General features: G+C 43.4%; 1 protein-coding gene across 2 annotated transcripts in view; it reads right to left on the reverse strand.

Moving 5' to 3' along the window:
* Nucleotides 1-10,142: 10,142 nt before the first annotated feature.
* arid3a (AT-rich interactive domain 3A) overlaps nucleotides 10,143-23,792 on the reverse strand; it is a 52,130-nt gene continuing 38,480 nt past the window's right edge. Inside the window, exons 4-9 of one of the 2 annotated variants that reach the window (XM_085383137.1) lie at nucleotides 23,544-23,616; nucleotides 21,241-21,424; nucleotides 20,237-20,484; nucleotides 18,409-18,699; nucleotides 17,239-17,328; nucleotides 10,143-15,984 (exon numbers count right to left, since the gene is read on the reverse strand). In XM_085383137.1, the coding sequence (XP_085239263.1) occupies nucleotides 15,821-15,984; nucleotides 17,239-17,328; nucleotides 18,409-18,699; nucleotides 20,237-20,484; nucleotides 21,241-21,424; nucleotides 23,544-23,616 (1,050 nt within the window). In that variant the 3' untranslated portion in view covers nucleotides 10,143-15,820. The remainder of the gene's footprint in view (nucleotides 15,985-17,238; nucleotides 17,329-18,408; nucleotides 18,700-20,236; nucleotides 20,485-21,240; nucleotides 21,425-23,543; nucleotides 23,617-23,792) is intronic. The other variant, XM_085383138.1, reaches the window with a different exon arrangement.

Raw genomic sequence — 23,792 nt, forward strand, 5'->3', positions numbered from 1 at the left:
ATCCTCACCCATATTTTCAGTTCCATTCTCCAATTGGTTTCCAGGCTCGTTGACCGTCGGAACCAAGTTCCCAGGTCCCTGAGCCACTGGCAGCTCCATTGGGTACTGGACCTCCTCCATCAAGGCAAACTCTGGATGCTCAAGCTCCGTATCAGACACTTGGTGCTCATCTGCAGAACTGACTTCCTGGTCACGTAGCCTTGGGTTGGGTGCAGGTATAGACCCCACGCATGGCCTCAAGTTAGATCTGTGGACTCTTTTCACCGGCCCTCCTTCCAGTGGCACTACTGTGTATGTTGTCCCTTGGATATCAACCACTTTGTACACAGGGGCTGCCCAGGCATCTTGAATTTTATTCCTTCCTGGTGGTCGGTAACGGAGATACACAAACTGTCCGATGTCAACAGGTGGACAGAACACCTTTCCTTGCTGCTGAACCACTCTCTCTGCAGCCTTCCGTTCGGCAAATTCTCTGGCTCTGGCATGTGCATCCTGGAGACGCTCCTGGTGCACTGCTAACCAGTCCAGTTTGTCATCCTTCACTTCCTCCCGGCCCAACAATGCATCAACGGGTAGATGTGGGTGGACCCCAAACAGCAGGTAATGGGGAGAATACCCTGTCGTTGAGTGCGGCGTGACATTGTAAGCATACACCAGCTCTGACAGATGCTCGGGCCAGCGCCGCTTCTTCTCAGGGGGAAGCGTACGCAAGAGGTTGTGTAAAGTCCTGTTGAACCTCTCACAATGTGGGTTACCCTGAGGGTGGTGGGGTGTTGTACGCGTTTTCTTCACTCCATACAGTTTGCATAGCTCAGCAATCACTGCGCTTTCAAAATTCCTGCCCTGGTCTGAGTGCAGGCGCTCTGGTACCCCATACTTCAGGAACCACTCTTTCAGGATAACCTTAGCTGTGGTATCTGCTTTTTGATCTCGTGTGGCAAATGCCTGACTGAACTTGGTGAACACGTCAGTCATTACAAGAACGTTTTCACGACCATCTGTAGCCCGCTCAAGGGTGGTATAATCAACAGCAACAACTTCAAGTGGGCGGGTAGCCAAAAATGGAGCGTGGGGTGCCTGAACTTTGGGTTGAGGCATCTTTGTTAACACACACCTCTGACATTTCTTCACCCAGTGCTCAACATCTTCAAACATGCCTCCCCAGAAACATCTTTGTTTCAACAATCCCAGTGTGCGTTCGATTCCCTGGTGTCCCATGTGATCATGCACACTCCTGAGCACTTTTTCTTTAAGACAGGCAGGTAGTAGCAGCTGATGGCACTGTCCAAGGTGAGCATCTTCAATTACACGGTATAGCAGTCCATCCTTTTCTCTGATCCGAGGCCACTGCTTCAGTAGAGAACGTACCGGTTTAGACAGACCCCCTCTCTCTCTGTAGGTGGGTCTCTTCTGTCTGCTCCAAAACTCTCTCAAGACACCAATTGTTGGGTCTGACACTTGGAAGCGATAGAGTTCTGCATTGGAATAACCAGGCATCGTTGGGGTGTTGCCCAGCACAGCCTCACTGACTGCTTCCCCATCTGGTTCGGAGGCCTGCAGCAGTCTGATCCTACAAGCCTCAACTCCAGCCATGACAAGATCTGAGCCTAGACTTGTACCTGCCCTTAGCACATTACATATGGCTATAGAGCCATCATATTCTGCATCCTCACTGTCAGGTTCTGCCGTGTCAACTGTTGGTTGCCGAGAGAGGGCATCAGCGGCAGTGTTGCAGCGGCCAGGGCGATACTTAACATCGAAGTCAAACACAGACAGCTGAGCTACCCACCTCTGTTGAATGGCTCCTAAATTAGCAGTGGGCAGGTGGCACAAGGGATTGTTATCCGTTATGATTGTGAACTTGGACCCCAGCAGATAACTCCTAAATTTTTCGGTGACTGCCCACTTTAACGCTAGGAGTTCGAGCTTCATGCTGCTAAAGTTTTGATCATTCTTCTCAGCCCCTCTGAGCCTCCTACTAGCATAAGCTATGACTTTATTCCTTCCCCCCTGCTTCTGAGACAGGACAGCGCCTAATCCAAGACTGCTAGCATCCGTTTCCAGCGTGAAAGGGAGACTGAAGTCAGCATAGCCTAGAACAGGGGCACTAGTCAACTTTCCCTTAAGCAACTCAAAAGCTTGTAAGCATTGCGGTGTCCAGGCTGAAGCAAAAAGCTGTTTAGCCCTGACAGGACTTATCTCCTTAACACAGACATTCACCACATCATGGAGTGGCCCCGCAGTTTGGGAAAAGCCCTCAATGAATCTCCTATAGTAGCTGCAAAATCCTAAAAAGGACCTTAGCTCTTTCACAGTACTAGGGATGGGCCATTTTGCCACAGCGCTTATCTTGTCAGGATCTGTGCTTATTCCCTGAGCCGACACTTCATGACCGAGAAACTTGACCTTGGGCTGGAGGAAATGGCACTTCTCAACCTTAACCTTCAGCCCCGTATCCCTCAGCCTTTTCAAAACAGTCTCCAGTCTCACAATGTGATCCTGGAATGTTGATGAAAACACAAGCAGATCATCCAAGTAGATCAATACAATCTGAAAGACCAAATCACTCATTGTGGCCTGCATAAGACGTTGAAACGTCGCGGGGGCATTACATAACCCAAAAGGCATCCTTAAGTATTCATACAGGCCAAATGGTGTGGTAAAGGCTGTTTTGTCTCTGTCTTTCTCATGTACCGCTACCTGATGGTAGCCACTGGCAAGATCTATGGTTGAGAAGAACTCTGCACCACTCAAGGCATCCAGGCTCTCCTCAATGCGAGGGAGTGGAAACGCATCACGCCTGGTCTTCGCGTTTAGTCTGCGGTAGTCTACACACAGTCTAAGACTCCCATCTGACTTGCGTACCAGAACAACTGGTGAAGCACAGGAACTCGAACTCTCCTGAATCACCCCCTTTCTCAACAGTTCAGAAATGTGCTCCCTGACCTCTTTGTACTGATTTGGTGGAATGCGCCTGTATGGCTGAGAAACAGGGGCTTCATCTACAACAGGAATTTCATGCTTCACACGATCAGTGTACCCCAAATCCTCATCATGAAGTGCAAAAACATCCGCATACCTTTTCAAAAGAGTTCTGACCTCGGCCTGTTGTCCTGGTGTGCCACCTATGTGTAATCTTCCCAATAAGTCCTGTACGCAGCTGTTGGCCCCCTGACAGTCCTTTTGGTTAAGAGTCACCTCCTCGTGGTTGGCAGATATGCGCTCAAATTTCACCTCGCATGGGTCACCCTCAATGCAGCGGCCAGGACTAATAATGCCTAGTCTAGCCTTAGGTGGAAGCCAGACATCCTCTTGTGAGATGTTCATCACCTGTACTGGGAATACCAGGCTGTTAGTTGACACTAGAGTTGGGATCACCAATAAGCCACCTGGGAGCTGAACATTCCCTGGTTCAACCAATGCGCTACCAAACTGCTTGCCATGGCCCCTTGCATAGACAGTGGTCAGGGATGAGGCAGGCACCCGCACTTTGTGTTTGCTTGCAACACGGGCAGTAGACACCTTTTCCACAAGCTCAGCAGCTTGTACGCAGTGGCAGGCCTTCCTCCAGCTGGACTCCAGCTCTCCCCCTAGAGTGGTGTCAAACTCTGAGAGTACTAACTGTCTACATCGTTTTGCAATGTTCATCCCTATAATGCCATGGGGTGACAAATCCAACCATTTGGGATTGTCTCTTTCTGTTTTATCATCTTTGATTATAAGAAAACCACATTCAGGTATAGTGAGCCCCATGACCTGTACATCTAACTCTACATAGCCTAAATAGGGCAGCGGCAACTGGTTGGCTGCTGTGATTTTAAGCCACTTGGCAGTACAGTGCATATCTTCATCCTCTCCCTGGAGATGATTTCTGAAAAAGCTTTCTGTCAAAGTGCTTACATTACTTCCTGTGTCAAGCAGACATCTAAGGGATACACCACCTATCTGGATATCTACTTCAGGGCACTGACCAACAGCATGTTCTAGAAAATGTTCCTTGGTTAGAGCTTCCTTTGAGCCTTCTGATTTGCCTCGCATTGCCCGGCTCATAGCAATGGAGGGTTCCCGTTTCCCGTTAGCGAGGAACTGGACATGGTTGCAGACTGGCTCGTAGGTTGTTGGGGTGCATTACAGTGTCTGGCCATATGTCCCACCCCTTCACATCGGAGACAAATAGGCTGACCCTCTCTAGTGTACTTAGGCTTGGGCTTAGCTTTAACACCTCTACTGTCTTCAGAACTGGCAGTCTGTGTTGTGAGCTCCCTCACTGCATTAGTTAACTCCCCTATGGCTTTACCCTGTTGTGTGATTATTTTAACCATCTCTTGCAGAGCCATGGTAAAGTCTGTCTGTACATCACTGGTGGAGGTTGTCTTTTCACAGCTTTCATCTGGCCTGTCACTCACTATATTTCTATGTCTGGCTACATTAGTGCTGCGTGGACGATCTTCCATAGTCCACATGATTGCCTCCTCTCTAACATCAAAGAGACTACACTCAGGCTTGTCCCTAGTGAGCCTACGTAGTTCACGCCGAAGATTTGGGGCATGCACACCTTCAATGAATTGATCCCGAAGTGCCAGCTGTGTGTTGGGTACTACATTAGGGGACTGCTGTATTGCAGCATTGAGCAACTGAGAGAGTGCATGTGAATAATCTCGCAGGTCTTCCCCATCTAGTTGGCGGCGTGCATAGAAAGCATGCAAGAGCTGTGGTGTGGTGCGCTTCTCTCTAAATGCCTCCCTCAAATATGAAAAGAGATCACTCGGTTGCTTCACCTGGCCTGCCATACGTAACTTAACTTCCTCTAGGGCAGACCCTTTCAGCTGTGAGAGGATAAAGTCGGTTTGATCCTCTCCACGCAGACCCCTAGTTCTTATTGCTCTTTCCACCTCTTCTATGAATTCATCAACAGTGTAAGCATCTTTAGCTGGTTCCCCACTAAAAGGTACAATCACCTTTTCTCTTGGAATGTACACGACAGATCTGGTTGGAACATTACCCATGTTAGCAATACTAGACATAACAGCATCATGTTTCCTACTCAGTTCGTTAATCTTTGTTTGTAGCTCCACCAACGGGTTACCTGCACTGTCAAACAACGAGGCAGCTTGACTGTCTTCAGTGGGGATAGCTCCGGCCCCTGAAGGACCTTCCCCTTCGTCCTCTTGCGACATACTGCAATGTCTCTGAGTCTTTACTGCAGCAGATTCCCACAGTCACTTGTAGATGAGATTCAACAGTCCAAAATCTGTGTCAGGCGCCCTCCTTGTCCAATGGCTGAAGCAGGCTCCTGTTGTACCAACTGCCACTGCACCGAACCACCTCAGGACGTCCACACTGCGATTGCCGCCCTCTGGGAAGGACTGGGATCTTCTAAGCCACTACTGTTGTCTATAAAGCCCCACTCACTGTGTCTCTCTATACTGAAACTCAAAACTAACCTGAGAATCCCACTTCTGACACCAAACTATGTGGCCCGGTCATGGGGAATGAGACAGGACACAGGAAATACTCTTTTGTGGGCTTTTTTATTCTCCGACTGTACTCGGAGGAGCACAGTTTTAATTCTGTAGTTTTGAGTGAAACGGCAAAATTTAACTATTCCACTGGCTCAGCCTAAACTGCCTTTCAGGGTCTGAGACAACAGTAACTATCATATGTACATGTTAAATCCAAACAGTATAGACAACAGTAGTGACCTGTCAAGAAACAAATACAACAAAAAAAGAGAAAACAAAACAAATAAACACATTGTTTACATCCCACAACTTCGCAGGTCAACTGGCAATAAAGTGCACTGTAAACTCTCTTTTAAACATACATTTCTATGGGAGAACATCATGAACTCACTTCGGTTTCTCCACACAGCTACTGTGCTAGGACAAGTACACACGCAGGAATCACACAGCAAGTAATCTCCCCTCTGAATCAAACAGAAACATACAGAGTTATGCAAAGTGAGTAAAAGTACAAACTTAACAACTTTGAAATCTGTTAGGACACTGTAACTACTCACGCCAACCCGCTCTTCAGTCCCTTTCACAGCACGTGACCATTAAACATGCACCCGTCGCGCGTTAAGAACTGTACAGAAATGGTCACAAACATGGAGTCATTGCTAAAGAAACTTAGCTAATTACAGTCTACTACAACACTGGTGACAATATTTTGCAGTATGCTACACTTTTTAGCACATTTACCTCGTGTGTAGCTAGCCACAGAATCTTTTGCAGTCTCTAACTCTCCAGTGCTCCCGCTCACAGCGCTCAGTGTGACACAAACTTGAGTGCATGCGTGCTCTGGCTTACGGCGGCTCTTAAAGGGACAGTATACCCCCAAAACGCGAGGTCTAGTCATCACCATGACAACCCTACAACAGACCTCCGGTAGACAGGCAACCAGTCAAAAACACAATTCCCTCTTTTTAAACCCTTTCCATGCGTAGTATTAGTTCACTTGGCTACATCAATTTTATTTACATAAATGGCAACAACAGTGGCCTCAAGATGCTTTAGGGCAAAGACCCTACAAAAGAAAACCCCAACAACCATACCCCATGTTTCTAAGACTCTTAGGGCCCAGTAAGAAATTAAAGGCCACAATGATACAGTCAATGGGAAGCATGTGTAATGTGAATATAAATGGTTCTAGCACAGAACCCTGTGGAACTCCATGATGAAACTTAGTGTTAGGCAGACTCTCCATTCACACAAACAAAGTGGAGTCTGTTACAACCCCTGCAGCACAGTACCTTTAAGTCCTATTGCAAGATTCTCTGCCACCTATTCTATGCCACATCAACATCTCCTCCTTCACTACATCCATTAATCTTCTCTATGTTCTTCCTCTTTTCTTCCTTGCTGTGCCATCTTCAGCATCCATTGTACAGTATATCCACTATCCCTCCTCTGGACATATCCAAACCATCTCAGCCTCTCTAACTTTATTTCCAAACTGCTTGTTCAATCTGTCTTCCTGAGCTACTCATTTCTAACTGTGTCCAATCTGACACTCCACATGAAAATCTGAACATCTCCATCTCTGCTGTCTGTGCTTTTTGACAGTGCCATCATCTCCAAACCTTGTACCTCCCCTTTCACTTTTACTGCTCTTCTGTCAGAAATCACCCCTTACACCCGTCTCCACCCTGCCTGCACTCTCCCCTTCATTTCCTATGTGCTTGAGTCTGTTACTTTTGATAAGTAACTGCAATGATTATTTTAAATTTGGATGCAAATCTTGTGCATCCATGCACATCAGACCATTCTGACTTTCCTCCCTTGGGATGCTTGGCCAGGCTTTTCCTACAGCTGCCTTCAGTTGCTGCTTGTTTGTAGGACTTTTCTCCTCACACCCTCAGACCAGCTGACTTCAGGAGACAAAGCATTTGCCTATCAGTACTGCAAGACATCATCCTATCGGTTTGGCTGCATCCAATGCAGTTTAAGCATACTGTAGTTGTAATTCATTCTGCTGCATCTTCAGTCACAAGAAATAGCACATGGTAAAGCCATTCCATGTCCAGCATCTCTGGGAGAGGATATTTGAATCCTTTTTACATACCTATCCATCATTCTTGCAGAAAAACCTCTTAGCTTTTTTTTTTTTAAAGATCCACTGAATTTGTGTACAGAGGAGAAAAAGCTTTTCAAATTCTTGTGGATCTGGCCGTCAGCATGGCACTTTAAAATACTCCCACAACCACCTTTGTTAATACAAATCTTGTTGCTTATCAAGATATTTCAAATAATAAAAAAAATATAACAATTAAATGAAAAAATAAAAAAACTTTTTTTTATGCTAAATTGTTTTCACTAATGTAGAAATAATTTCCAAAGACTATACTGTGAACAGGTGGTAGGCTCATAACTATTAGTATTTGTTTATTTTAGGTTTCAAGTTTCCATAAGATGTGTAAAATGAGAAGCTTCAGTAAATGGATTTTAACAACTCGATGCAGTCAAGGTCAAAGACACAAGTGCTGCAGCAGCGTAAATGTACAAAGACAACTCAGAATGAGACAATCAAGTTCAAGTTCAAAGTTTATTTGACACATGCAGTGGCAGGTTGCCCTGCAGTGGAATGAACCCGCCCCCGACCTTACACATACAACACAGACATCACATGGGGATACAAGTCAGAGTACGGTTGCATTACAGAAAAAACACTGAAATGTACACTACAATGGGAAAGGTACAAGAGGAACATTATTATTGATCTACTCATTTTAAGCAGTATCTTAAGATTTCAAGTAATAACCCTGGTGTTGCTTTTACAGTCTTTATATTCTGTTAGATAGTTTGCAACAGTTTCTTGAGTAAAATTAATCTAAAAAATAAAGGAAAACCTTTTAACCTTTTCTAATTAGAGGATAACATCATCAGTTAAACATCTGGGACAGCAGAGGGGGTTGTTAATCAGTTCCAGCTGTTTTGGTGTTAATGAAATTAACAACAAGTACACTAGACAACAATGAAAACACAAAACAGAAAAGGCTTTACAGGTGGAGGCCACTGACATTCTTTCCAACTCCTTCAGGTGTCTGCCAACCCAGTCTCAAGAGCATGGGGCAATTCCAGCAGACATGCAGTTAGTCCAGGAGAGCTGGGCAGGGCTGCAGAAGGACCCTAATCCACGAGCAGGACCAGAATCTGCTCTTTTGTGCAAAGAACAGGATGGGCACTGCCAGAGCTACAAAATGACCTCTAACAGGCCACTGGTGTGAATACCCAATCAGAAACAGACTTTCATGACGGTGGCCTGAGGGCTCCATGTCCTTTAGTGGGCTCTGCCCTCACTGACTGGCACCACAGAGCCCAAGAATACCAGAATTGGCAGGTCCACTACAGGCACCCTGTGCTTTTCACAGATGAGAGCAGGTTCACCCCGAGTACATGTGACAGACGTGAAAGGGTTTGAAGAAGCTGTGGAGAACATTATGCATCCTGTAACATTGTTTAGCATGAACCGTTTGGTGGTGTGTCAGTGATGGTCTGGTGAGGCATATCCATAGACGGACAGACAAACGGCCTACAGGCTACACAATGGCACCTTGGCTGATTTCTAACACATATTACACTCTGTCATTATTTAGTTAACGTGAAATTAGACTAAATGCAGAAGCGGTGTGTGGAAAACTAAAGTACACCCCACAACTCTTTAGCTTGTAAAACCACCTTTAGCAGCAATAACCTGAAGTAATCATTTACCATAGATTTCAGTATTTCACATCATTGTGGAGGAATTTTGTCTCACTCTTCTTTGCAACATTGCTTCAGTCCACAGAGGTTTGTGGGATTTCGTTTATGCACAGATATCTTAAGGTCTGACCACAGCATTTCACTCTGGTTGAGGTCTGGACTCTGACTGGGCCATTGCATCACCTTGATGCTTCCTGTTTTTTTTTGCCTTTTTGTTGCAGATTTTGCTGCAGTGCTTGCGATCATTGTCCTGTTTCATTTCAGCCAAGCATTTGCTGGACAGATGGCCTCATCTTTAACTCTAGAATCCATTGGTCTACAGAGTACACGGTGGGTTTGCCCAGAACCTCAGCTGTTTGTGACCCACACCCGTTTCCACACCTTGGCTCGTATGATTAAGTAGAGGATCAATAGGGGGTCCATGTCCCTCTTGGTGGACACTCCCATAGGGCTCAAATCTACTACCGAGTAGTTCATGGTTGACTAAGTGATTGCAAGATGCCTGGGTCTAAACTTCTGCTTTTACTGAGCTCCTCACACCTGAAGATGATCAATTAATCTGGTTGGCAGCAACTGGCTCTGCTATCTCTTAATTCCTGTGAAACCATTAGTACTTAGTGGTCTAATTTTTGTTAAATAAATACTGACATAGTCTAATATTTCCCCTGAGGCTGTATAATTCAGGATAACTGGCTGTTAAATCTTAGTCCCAAATACTTAAAATAACATCCAAAACACGTCTGACATTTAACAAAGGTGATATTTTATTAATTTCAGATTCAAAATAAAAGTATTCACACTAACATATATTGAGTAAATAGGCAAGAACAGATCTTCACCCTTCAAAATAAACAGTTGCATTGCCCCGCTGCCACATCACTGATGTGGTGGCCATTGGGGAAACATCCCACTTGTGAAAAAATGTGATCATTGATAGAAAAAAAAAAAAAGAAGGAATAAGCACACATTAATAGAGCAGACTGCAAAACTCTGAACTGACAGTGGTGCGAGAAGCAGTACTTGTCAGAGTACTGGTAGTAGTTAGCTGTTGAGCTGGAGGTTCCCTGTTGTTGGTACTCAAATAAGCTAAACAGCAGAAGTGTTACGAAAGTGTAACGACAAACAAGAGGGCGGCGGACGCCCCGGCGTCAGAAATGAACCTCTCAACCAAGAATGTCTTGTTTGTATCTAACACAAGCACGGCGTTCATATCAATCGAGGTCGGCTGAAGTTCACTTCAAACGCCGGCGCCCGTTCTCGTGTCCTCTTCCTGCCAAACTGTAACTTGAGCCCTCACCGGGTTAAATGCATCAAACTGGAGGTAGAGGTAGATTTTCCTGAGAGGTTGTAAGAGACAAGAGACAGAGTCCTGTTTCTGTTCTGAGGATACACGTGAAGCTCTCTCTCACACACACACACGCTCTCACTTGCTCACGCACACACACACACACACACACACACACACACACACACACACACACACACACACACACACACACACACACACACACACACACACACACACACGCTTCCCTATAATAATCACATTACCATTATAAGTATCATCACTGTATTCAAAAATCTGCTCTATAAGTAATCTCTGTGTCTCCGTTGCTACAGCATGTCTAAAACAAGGGAAAAAGAAGCAGGGAAATAGCCAAAAAAACAAAAAACAATAAAAAAATTTTTTATATATCCATAGCCCTAAAAGCCATTTTCAGAAATAATCTACTTAATGAGTCTTAGTAATACATGTTAATTCATACAATTGTCACAGCAGAAGGCATCTTGTTATTTTATCATCATCATCATCATCATCATCTTCCCTATCCACAGTCCCCCTGATTGAGGTAAGGTGAGTGGTGAAGTCCAGTCAAAAGTCCTCGAGCCCCACATGCGCCTTAACCCGTAAATGTTCTAGCAAAGTGTCCATGTCGGCAGCAGGTGGGAGCAGGAGTCACGCTCCAAGCAAGACCCTCAGAACCATGTTTTTCAAGCAGTTATTTTATCTACAGCTCTGGTTGGGATCAAAAACAGCTGAGATTCAGACACTTAAAAGTTACGAATGAGACAGAGAGCGAGCGAGCCGATCGCGATAGACTCTGAGGGTTTGTGCTGATATTAACATACTGTTATCAAAATTGGACTCCAAGACAGGCAAAATAGATGAGTTATGTTGCTGTTCAAGTCTGTACAACAGTGTCAAACGAAGCAGGCTTCTGAAAACAGTCCAGGGCCATTAAAGACGAATAAAATAATAAAAAAGCCAAACATGTTGCGCAGGCATTGTCTAATCTAATGATGGAAAACATCTGTAAGCTATAGGAGTCAAACTTCCTACCATACAATAAAAAACGAAAGCTCCAGCCTGAACAAAAATCTGTTTTTCACAACTCTACAGGCTACAGAGTTAAGACTGATGCAGTTTTCTTAGCTACACTGTGCCTTAAAATATCAGAGATGAACTACCTCTGACCAGAGGATCCTACATGATTGCACTGATACAGGCCAGACTGCATTTTCCCTGTCTGAACCACTTCCCTGTTTGAGTGCCTTGCAGAGCTACTGATTCTAAAAGCCTGTGAAGTTTGGTTTTAGTGTTCCGTGATCTGAATGCTGATTCTGAAGCTTTTACATCCCCCACAAACATTAAACTCTGGAAACACCACAAGGAAGTAAAGAAAGGAAAAGAAAGTAAATGGAATAGTTGAAGCCTTCATATCCTTCCATGTTTTTTTCCCCCCCATACAGGAAACTTTGACTGATTGTGCGCTGTAACAAAAACCTTCCACTGAGGGGAGCTCTTGCCAAAGAGCTGCCTCTAAAATGGTCATCGTTAAAGGTGAGAATTGCATTTTCAGCTGATTGTCTGTGGTCACTACAATCTCTTTTAAAATCCTTATGAACCGGCACCACCATCACTTGAGTGGGGTTTTTTGGCCTGAGCGCAGCCTCCAGCAGGATTCTCCCAGGTGTGGCCCTGCAGGAGAAATCTGCCAAAGCTTTTAGTCCTTGAGGTAGAAACGGGGTTTGATTGTGGTTGAAGGGATGTCGAGAGTGTTTGGAGGTATACGGCATTGTCTTTACGTCTCATGATTGTTGCTACCGCGCATGTTAAGAACATGTTCCTTGAAAATGCTGCCGTCCACAGAGAGAGCGAGTACAGTCGAGTGGCGGTACCTTTGTTGTTCATGTGCAAATATCACACACAAGCAGTCGATAGTTATACGATAAATATGGATTCACCGAAGGGGGGGAGGGTGCTTTAAAAGCTGCCTTGGGGGCCAAAAGGTCACAGGGTCAAATGTGAAAAAGCAGTGTTGATCCTTTAGATTGGGATTGATTGAATTTAGCTTCTCTCCAGCCATCCTCCCCCAACATGCTTCCAGCCGCAGTACGTCTCTATTTGATTGTCAGCCATTACTGGCAACTGTGACACCTGCTACTCCTGATACAAAGAAAAACAGCCCTCGTATCCACTCATACTGCAGATACAAGGAAGCAGGAATACGTGAGGGCTGTCATTTTCCCCTTTTGTTTTGTTTTGGTTAGGGCCTACGCAGTACTCCAACATACCAACCCATTACTGTAAGGGCATGAAAAAAAGACAGATGACATTCATGGAGCTGAGCCTTTGAATCTCACATTCACAAAGTGTTTACTGTGTTTCTAAGAGATGCACTTATCAAACATTTAAATCAGCTGTACGCCTGAGTTAATGAAGAGCAACACATTCTACACGTAGACACTCTCTGAGCCTGACGGCGTCCTAACACATCAGCCTCATGTCTGACTACGTAATTTCAGTCACTTTTTTCAGAAAGGTGTCCTGCACGTGCTCATGGGTTCACTGGAGAATTCGCCAAACAGCTGAATGTTTTATCATCGTGTCTCAGCAACCGTGTGTTCGGTTTACGGCGTCTGTGTGGAACGGCCTCCTCGAGCCCCCGTCTGAGAACCAGAAGCAGCTACTGCTTGATGTTGCACCATGCACCAAACGCAGACACACACTCGCAACTCTAAATGTTCAAAAGTGTGGTTTAACCTCATCATAGTTGACATTGGCAATCGATGCCACAAATGCAACACTTCTTGCATGTGTCTGGCAATTATTGCAAGGTTAGTGTGGCTGTCGCTGCCTCAGCCATGGGCTCATCTTTGAGAAGGAGGAGGAACTTTACGGTAAACAGATAAAGCCGGCAATGTTTTGTATTCCGCATCTAAAAGGCGCTTAAGCGTTTTGCGGAGAGAAACGAATTTAGTTATTCGATTTGCAAATCAAATGGTTTCTGAAGTCTCGAGCAGGGTTTTACATAAATCTGAAGTCCGCCTTTGCTTTCCTGTGCCTGAGGATGGACAGTTCAATCCTTTGTGGACATTGCACTGAAATTCAAGAACGCCACTGTGATGACTGTGAGGTCCGTTACAAAAAACATAAAAATAATGACCAGTTGCTCTGTAGCAGCTGGTGGTAATTTCCCACTGAGAAGTGAGTCCAGAATCAAAGCCACGACAGCCATCTGGTGATATTTGACTTGAACGGTAAAAACTGATTAAACTGAGGTACCGCGCGCTCTCTGGTCAGCTCATGCTGTGTTAAGGTCTCTGAACAGAACCCACGTACAAAGCCTGATTTACTTCCAACGTCAGTAGGAATGAAGCTGCTTTGTGAAGTGGGGTGACTGTGTGTGTGTGTGTGTGTGTGTGTGCGCGTTTGTGTCGGGGCTGTGGGGAACAATCTTTAACGGTTAACAGTTCAGAGAGGTAACAGGTTAAAGTTCAAAAAGCTGAATTGATTGACTGACTTCAAAAAGCACGGACACAAATGACACAGATTCTCCTCTGTGTTTTGTAAAGCTAACAGAGTTTGTACAAAGACGCGAGGCCACAAGCAAACGCCGCAGCTGCGATCACCTCTCAGCCATCGCAGGATCCCGGACAGGTTGCAAGCTAACCTTAATGAGACCCTGTTCGTCTCAAGGCGCGGGATAAGAAGCACTTGGATCAGAAGACACACAAATTCATCAAAAACAAAGCTGAAAACGCTAAAATAAAAATAAAAAGCATCTGAAATCTATAATACAAAGCCAAAAAAGAAAACACAACACAATGTCACATACGAGCTGAAAAAAGCACTCGTCCGAAGCCCAGATAAGCATCTCCTGACACCTGATTGTCCATTTGAGCAGCTCTGCAATAATAAAGATTCAGTATACACTCGACTCCTGTGAACCTAAGATGGGAAATCACTTCATATCTCATTAAGGGGGCTTTTTATCTACAAATACATGCATGCATCTTTTCTTTTTTTGAAAGACAATCACTCCACTAAAGGCCAAGTTAGAAAGAAGATAAAGCAGATTTCAACACGTGGAAAAGCAGTGCTCTGTCAAGTGGGATATTTGTTTAAGAGCGAGAAACACGTGAGAACATTCACCTAAAACCTGTGTTTTCCCACATAAATCTGAACCCTAAACAGGAAAAGGAACACTTGGTGTGGACAGCATTGAGAAAGTCCATCCTGTGATGAGGTGCAGGCAGGTGGGAAAAAAAACAAAACAAAAAGAAACAACTTAATTTTACCGCCTGTACAAACTGACCTTACTCTTACAAAAACAGCCATTTTGAAAACTCTACCAGCATAATGGAGAGAGAGAAAAAAAAAAAAGGTAAAAGGTGTATTTAACAAGCCTCGTGTCAACAAACAGGAGTGGATTTTCTAGCTAAATTAGCCGAGCGTCACAGGAAGAACAACTATGCCCGCCTCCAATGCGTGCTCCTTTGCATTAGTCTGAGTCGGGACGCCGACGTCACTCTGTCTATTCACAGGAGAATCTGTGATGTAATGCATACGTCCCCACACGACAGGAGCACAGACCTGCGTTGTTATCTCACACAGACACTCAAAACGGCTGCCGTGTGTATAAGGTTTTACCCAAAATGAGGTCACAATGGTACAATTTATATATATTTATATATATTTATATATGCCCTGAAGAAACAACACTTATCCTTAAAGTTATTCTGATTAAAAATAGATGATATTCTTTTTTTTGGTATAGAATTCTTAATATAGATTTTTTTCCTGCAGTGAAAAGATTGTTAAAGATTTAAATGATAAAAAAAAAAAACAATAAAGAGAATAAAATAATGACAATAATGACAATGAAAACTTAAAATAAAATCTCTCCCCTGAAGGATAAAACATCATTGTCAGTCAGTAGCTGTGTTTGTGTGTGTAAACAATGCTTTCCTAGTTTTTATCTTCTCTTTTGTTCTCCAAATAATCTGTACATTGATGCAGAAATAAATAATTCACAGGCTGTGCATATGTCTTTGTTTAGCATATACTGGCTCTCAGTTGGGAGATTTTGCTTTTTCAAGATCATTTTGGCGATGAAGAACAAAAGAGTTTGTGAGAGGAAACCTGAGATAGTGTACTTCAAGTGAAAAGAGTTCCAGTTTGTGTCTTTCTGTATGGTTTATGGTTCTTCTCTTTTCTTTTCTTTTCTTTTCTATTTTTGGCATTGGTGAGATAGAAAATGAGGTTGCTTTTTGGCTTCACTTAGCGTGGTAAATAAAATAAAAAAATGAATGAAGGAAAGGCTGGGAGTTTGTTAAGACAATGAGTTGCTGGAGTTTGAGGTAGGTGTGTTCTGCAGCTGCTGCTGCTGCTGCTGCTGCTGCGGAGCGACGCGACTGCTGGGAGCCTTGTTGGTGACGGACGATGCAGATGCACCAGACGAGGCTGACCCTGGTGCTGCCTGAGCAAAAAGAACGCCTGGATAGAAAACGACAAGAGGGAAAACAAAAAGGAGTCAGAGTACAAAACATCTGTCAAATGCTTTGAATTACAGTCTGTATATACTGATCTGCAACCGCTTGGCGACCACTTTTTGCTAGGAAAAAAACTGCCTTTCCTGACCAACTGGCGAGTGGTTGCTCGAGGGGGAAGGTGCTTCAACAAAAACCTCCTTGCAACTGCTATAGTCGCATGTAGTTTGTGTGGAAGAAGCTGACTTGTCTGCAGACACAGGTGCCAACTGCTCACCTGTTAGTAGTCAAACGGTGAAAAGCGAACATTCACTTTCAAAGAAAAAGTTGTGCCATTTGAAACGCATTGTTTAAGCTGCACCAGAAGAGACTTGCTCTTCACGCATCAATCTGAAGCTGACAGCTGGTCACTAACAACATTCAGGCTCTAGTTACCTAGGTAACCCTCTATTCTATTTACTACCGGATTGTTTGGCTATCAACGCTTGATAGATACTTCAATCACATTGCCAACTTTGTCTTCGCCCCGTTTTTATTCTCTTAACGCAATTCAATGCCTCTGGTTACTGAGAATCACTTCATGTGTGAACACAGCTTCAGGTACAAATTTTTAGTTTAGTTTTTAGTTTCAAGGTAAACGTGCTCAGTTTCCCATTTGAGTCACACTGACGTTTCACTGCAGCTCTGCAAATAGTCAGTGAGAATGTGCAGACAAGCCGGCACCTGCCATTTAAACTACAGGAGACAGCAGCGTTCTGCTAGTGACTAAAGCAGTCCCAAAGAGCTCTTTGGTGCACAACTGTACACCTATTTCTGACCAATTTCACCTAACGACATTAAGCAATCTCCAACAGCCAGATTATCCAAGGGGTCTAGGCCCACGAGACTGAGGTCTTACCAAACTTGGTAATCTTCCTCCAACAACAACACTCTACGATGTTACTGCACAACTCTGCTTTGCCACAAAACAGGAATAATCTGCTCTGTGTAACATCTCTTACAGCTATAATCATTTCTCCATTTCTTCACAAATCAAATAAGCAACGAAACAACATATGAAACAGAAACAAAAAAGGTGCTGATAGGAACATTCGGAGGAAGAAAGGGGGCTGGTCTCTATACCAATCTGATGCTTCTCCAGATCTGTAAGTCAGCCAAGAGTCTTACTGGAAATACTTAACGTTTCATGACTAACTGCGAAGCAGCGAGCTCATATCTGACATTTTGTTGTGTCACCTTAAGTTACAGAGGAGCTGCTCACCAGTGTATACCACTCCATTGAGCTCCACGGACATGCTGATGCTCCCTGTGCCGTTGGTGGTGAGGTTCAGAGCTGAGTCTTGTCTGCCATCTGGAAGAAAGCAGTTTTCATCCTTATTCATTTTTGGATCCAGATTTGACTTAAGAATACTCAAACCAAATGGAGAAACAAAACCGTCCCACAGTAGGAGCAAAACTGAATTTTTCAAAAATGTCCCAATGAACATTTCTCATAAGTCACTTACCGAGAAATGGTTCATGTGCACGATCAGATAGACAGTAACCGAGACAAATCCTTCTATAAGATCAAGGTGCGTGCTTACAGAAGGGAATCCCCACACAGATAATCATGCATGTATGTATGCACGCACGCTGCTTCTATAAGCTAAGCAGGTCAACCTATAGCCCTGCTAGGTGTTACTTTCTCGCAGTTGGGTGCTGTGGTTTGTGGTGAGATTACAAGAATGCATTGAGATACTAACTGTCATGAAAAGGGAAATGTGTCAAACCTAGCTCGCACTGGCAACAATGAAATGTAAAAACCTGTGATGCCAAGAGTAACTGTGATGTCGTAATAACTCCAGATTTTTATTTTTAGTTCATTTTGATTTGCAGTAAAGACAAAAATAAACTTCAACTCTGGAATAGTTAAAAACAAACAAACGAATGTCCCTAAAAATGCACTCTAATAACCGACCGTTACCATTTGAAATACATTAATTCATCTTCTTCTTTTACTGTTCATTTACATGTTAACCACTACCAGAGGTGACATTTTCATTTTCACGTGGGTGTTTTCATACACAGATCACTGCTGCTAGCGCTCACGCTGACATTATCGACTTAATATTTCCCAGCAACCTTAATATTGCTTTTTTATCTGGACTTGGCCAATTGCTTTTTCTTGACAATCGAGAATAAGTGAGAAATTACAGTTTCATTTCACATCAGCAAAATCAGTGTTCTTGCATCTTTGAGCTTTTGAAACCAGGGAGATGTAAAAAAGGTGGTGTACTCTTTTATCTCATGTTGATTAGATAAAGGAGGAATTTCCTCAAACGAGAGTGTAGAACAGCCTGCAGCTACTGTGCAAAACATGAAAGTCATGTCTGACTGGTTGTTTTGTTCCTCTCTCTCTACCCGAATATGTCAGAGCTCCACTGTTCAGTACCTTGGTTGTTGATGCGAATGTTCATAGGTATCTGAGCAGTCATGGCTAGCAGGTTCTGCTGCAGCGCTCTCTGCAGCAGTCGCTGGTGTTCCTCGGCAGACAGCGCCATCTTCTTCTCTGGCGGCTCGCCTGCTTCCAGTTTGTCCCTCAGCTGCTCCAGAGCGGCCACCTGAGCAGCCATGGCGGCATGGGCTGCTGCTGCCTGCACAGCAGCCACTGAGTGACCTGCCAAGCCCCCCGCTGGCAAACGAGCCATGCTGACGCCTGCCAGAGGCTGGCCTCCCTCTTCTTCTGGCCCAGCAGCACAAAGAGAAAGGGGAACTCAAAGTCAAGCAAACTCATATGATGCATTATAGTCCCCAGACATAAATTTCAGCGTGACCACAGAAAACAGATAATAAATAAGATGCAGTGTGTTACGGGAAGGTCCCAGGGTTAAGCTCTTTTAAAGAGAGAGATGACAGCAAATCAGATTTGATGCTATTTCTTTATTTGAAGATCGGAGTTTCCGTTTAAGAGATAAATTTGGCAGAAATGATCTCTGATCATAAATGTGCTATCAGTAAAATTCTCAAGATTTCACAGTGGATCCTCATTTTAACTTAAATTTTCAAAACTTTGATCCAACACAGTCAAGAGTAAATCGTTATACTGTCACGTTATACTGACAAACCGTATACTTGACTTGAATTTGTCATTTTGACCTGAGAGTAGACAAAGTTACTGCCATATCCATGTATTTTAACCTGATTCAAAACCAGTAATCTGATTACTTTTTTCAAGTAACGAGTAAAGTAAGGGATTACTATTGCAAAAACGGTAATTAGATTACCGTTACTTTCCCGTAGGAACGCTGCGTTACTGCGTTACTAAAACCGTGATTTTTTGCGAGAATGTCTCATGACAGTGACGTAAGCAAGTGCAACGTTTGTGACAACAGCTGTGTGCAGATCAACAGTGGATCACATATCGATTGTGGGAGAGAGTATGAGCGTGCAGCGTTTAAAGCGTGGAAGTACTGACCTTACTTTGAGTTTGATTCCATAAAAAGTTACAAAAACATTAGTGTCCGTTGTGCGTGGGAAGAAAACTTCTTTTTACAGCGAAAAACCCCCCCCTAAACAAGCACCGAGTGCGCAACGACGTAATGGGTAATTCACAGAGAAACTCACGGATTCTTCCACTGACCGCCTCGGCACACCTGCACCAGGGTAAACCTCCGCCTACCCTACTCCTGCTTTACAGGTGAAAATAGAGCAAAAGGACCGCTGAGTCTTTGACTTTATTTATTTTCTGCTGTGTTTCACTTGCATCTATTTGAAAGACTGAGTGTAAACACAAAAAATATTTTCTTTTATGTGCTGGAATGTGTAGAAAATAGGTTTAAATGTTAAACAAATTTATTCAAGTCAGAGAATGGTGCATATAATTTTATTTTTGCTTCATGCATGAAGTTAAAAGATTAAAACTGATAAAACAAGTTAAAAAAAAGATACTTTTCCATTTGATTACATTTTGTATGATGGATTATGCAGAAAAAGTAGAATTGGGTTGACAGATCTATCGCTTTATCACCTCCTCAGGTTGTAAATCATGTTTTTAAAAAGTAACTAAGTAGCTAAGTAACTAAGTAATTAATTACTTTTGAAAATAAGTAATCAGTAAAGTAACGGGATTACTTTTTTGGGGAAGTAATCAGTAATTAGTTACTGATTACGTTTTTCAAGTAACTTGACCAACACTGTTCAAAACAATCAACATCAAAGAACATGTCCCTCAAACAGTAAATTTTCTTCGATGTGCATGCAGCGCAATAAGCAAATCTCACCTTTCTTGATCTTGTGGATGTGACCCAGCGAGGTCCCGTTGGTGCCCACTGTTAAGCCCATGCTGGGCGTGGGGAGCTTCGGCGAGGACAGCATGGTGGGAGTCCCATTGGGAGAGTAGGTGAAGAGAGAGCTGCCAAAGCTCTGTCGCCGGCCCTCCCGTCGATTGCTGTCGATGGCTGCTTGAAGCTCGTTGGGGTTGCTCAGTGCCCTCTTTTCACATTCATATGGGTACAGGTACTTCATGTATCTGAAATCAACAAAGTGCACAACAGGTGTGCCCTTCTGAGTTTTCGAAGACAAAGTTTGGCCCAACTTCAGCTAACTAGGACTGATCGGTCTTAATACAGGGATTAATTTCTACAGCAACAAGTATGGAACGATTTAACTTTAGCTAACTCTTGCTTAATTGCTTAATTAAGAAAAAGGGTGCTATTAAGGGTATTTTCACACGGTATTTTGTCAGTTTAAATCGGACACTGGTTCTGTTTCCCCATTTGGTGTGTCTGGTTGTGAACACAGTAATCACACTTGGGTGTGGACCAAAACAACAGCACGAGACCCTTTGGAGAAGGTGTGAAAATGATGCGAACCAACTATCAGGTGTACGTTAAACGTTTCAGGTTAAAAAAAAAAGTCCCGTAGCCATGTATGCTTTGTATTCTTAATGCGGAAAGGTACTATGGATGTGCTAACAACTAACCGTGAAATGAAAAGAAATTCTCCATGTTCTCCAGTAGACCAGAACACGGCACCTTCTTCCTGTATTTATTTTTCTTGCTCCCGCCTCAGACACATCCGGCAAATGAGTGGACTGAACATTCTTACATGTTTTGTAGTAACGGATGCATTTTGGACTTCTGCATGTGAAGTCAAACCAAACCAAAGGAAAAACTACAAGTTTACAAACTCATGACCAAAGTCGGGCCAGAGTAAACAAACTACAGGTGTGAAAACGCCCTGAGTAACCTTTAAGCACCAGTTAAACGAGTGTTTTTATACTGACTGTGTGCGAAGAGTGAAGGCTGCACTGGTGATTGAGGTAGGCAGGTTGAGTCCTTTGGTGATCTCCCTCCACAGTTTCTTGTTAATAACCTCCACCAGGCCACCCTTCTCTGTTACCAGCTTGTACAGCATGTACAGATCCAGGACCTGTTTGGCCATGATGGGAATACGATTCACTGGGGTTCCTGCAGCAACAGGAAACAGGAAAAAAATACAGTCATGCTCCACCAATAAAATACATATGAAATAACATCAAAGACAAACAACAGTACCTGAAATAACAGTTGTCTCCCTTTAGCCAATAAAGGTGGTGCGCGGTCACACCCATTCATTTTACATGTTTAAGACAGTGCTGTAGCTCACAACTTAATTGTAGCAAAACCTTCTTTGGCTCTTTTGTCACGATTAAAAGACCACACTTTTACCATTCAGTATTAGCAAACAGTAATTTGCCAGTGCAAGGTGTTGTTTAAGTGCTCAGAGTGACGGTGCTGCGGTCGAGTGGCGGAGCTCACCAACGCGCAGATCTAATAGATGCTTCGCCCGTGCTAGGAAACTACACTAGGTTTGCTTTTACCCTTGAGCTGAACCAACGAACTTGGCATCCAGGCAACCCCACAAATAATCAACCAGATTCAGAACAATTTACTGTCTTTTGGCTAGATGTTAAAATACAAAACAATGGGCAGAGTAAGACCACTTATGACATTAACGGCTTTACATAGAAACGAACAAGCATCAAATATATCAAACTCCTGTGAGCGTCAGTGGTTTGTGTCCTTGTATGACCACGCTTTTTTCCAGTCCACTCCTGATGGGGTTCAGAGGTCAGCCCTCACTTTTTAACTTTGAATTCTTATATTTCAAAACCTGGAACTATTTTTCCACTGAAAACTGTCATTTTTACAAGTATTTACCTTAAATATCTAATATTTCAATTACAACAACACGTTATTATCATTAGATACTTTTCAGCTTATTCACAAGGGCACGCCACTGTGGGCAACTCCACGTGTTTAGCTTTTACACTTGCTGCCCTCCCTGACACAACCCCAGAGAGATTTGTGGTTCCTCTCAGAACTGAAAAGGGGATCTTTATCTAATTAGGGGAATTAGAAACTCTACTACTGCACAATAAACTTTGTCTTTTCCAAATCCACATTTAAAATACTACTTGGAAATCTTCTTTAAAATAACTTTTCTTTTAAACCAGAGGGCGGGGTTAAGGGGGTTCAGGGGATGTCCAAAGAAACAGGTTTTTATACCCAAAGGGCAGTTTATCAAAACTTAGATGTGTGACTCATTTACGGCTAGTAAAGATAATTGGAAACAAGCTAAGACAAACTGTGATGAGAAAGAAGTTGCTCTAAAAATGTCTGGAAAAAAAGGCAGAGTAATTGTGACAGCTATTTTGATTTTATTTGAGAAGATTATTAGAATTTAGTTATTGCTCAAGGTCAAAGTACGGAATAAAACGCTTTCCTTTACATTACTAATATGCTGTATAATTGCTATTATTATATTGGCTGAAAAACCAAACCAATCAAAGCATTTTTTTAATCAATTTGTCTTCTCAGTGATTATAATTCCCACGTCATATTTCTTATAATGGCCTAGAGATGGCGCTTTCAGAATCTAGGAGCACACTACCAGAGGCTGTGTGAACATCTACTACTGCTTGGCTTTTTGTTTTTTCAGTCATGAGCAAACTTTTCTTTTCTCCCATGTCAGTCGTCCGCCCACTGATCTGATCATATCAGCCATTGGCATCCTGTGAAATCAACACGGCTTCAAGAAAATAATTATCTCAAGTTGGCAGTCTGGCGTTAGCACACTGAACACAAGAAAATACAAACTATTCACTTTTCTTGTTAGGTGTTTAGATAAGAAGAGTGAAAAGTGGTTATGCGTGTAGTGTTAGAAGTGGGGGTCGAGCTATGCGGACAGCCTGCAGGATGGGAAGGTAAACTAATCCATCCTCAAGCATCAATACAGTGTGTCCCTTCTAGTTATAGCCTGGGAACGCCGACTTGCTGTGTGACCATAAAGCAATCATCGCTGAAATGAATAAAGACCCCACCCATGCCAGTGAAAGATGAGTAGACAGTGCTGTGTCATATATCAGAGAAAGAAGGGGGTGGGTGATCATCCTCTCTCCTCATCACATTAAGAAGCTGCCAACGACAGCGGCCGGAGATAAGGCGGGGATATGTGATACAGCAAGATAAGAAATGGAATAAATAGGACGTCCTATAGTTAGTGAAATCAAATTTGACACAGGGGGACAAGGATATGAAAACATACCTCGTTTTTGCATGAAGCTGAAGAGGTCATCCAGAAACTCTTTCCTCTTTGGGTCTCCATCCAGTTCATAGAGCTGTGAAGAGACAGTGGATAGATGGTGTTTAGGGCTGAACGATATATCGCATTTGCGATAATATCGCGACATGATCAAGTGCAATTTTCTAACCGCAAAGGCTGCGATTATACTCTGGACATGTCCAAATTCATGGGCTGCATCCTCCTGAGGCCGCATTTGTAGACCGATTATGT

Source organism: Rhamphochromis longiceps, linkage group LG15, assembly GCF_057381845.1.
Source record: "Rhamphochromis longiceps isolate RC_006_pf linkage group LG15, R_longiceps_female_GT1.1, whole genome shotgun sequence".
Lineage (NCBI taxonomy): Eukaryota > Metazoa > Chordata > Actinopteri > Cichliformes > Cichlidae > Rhamphochromis > Rhamphochromis longiceps.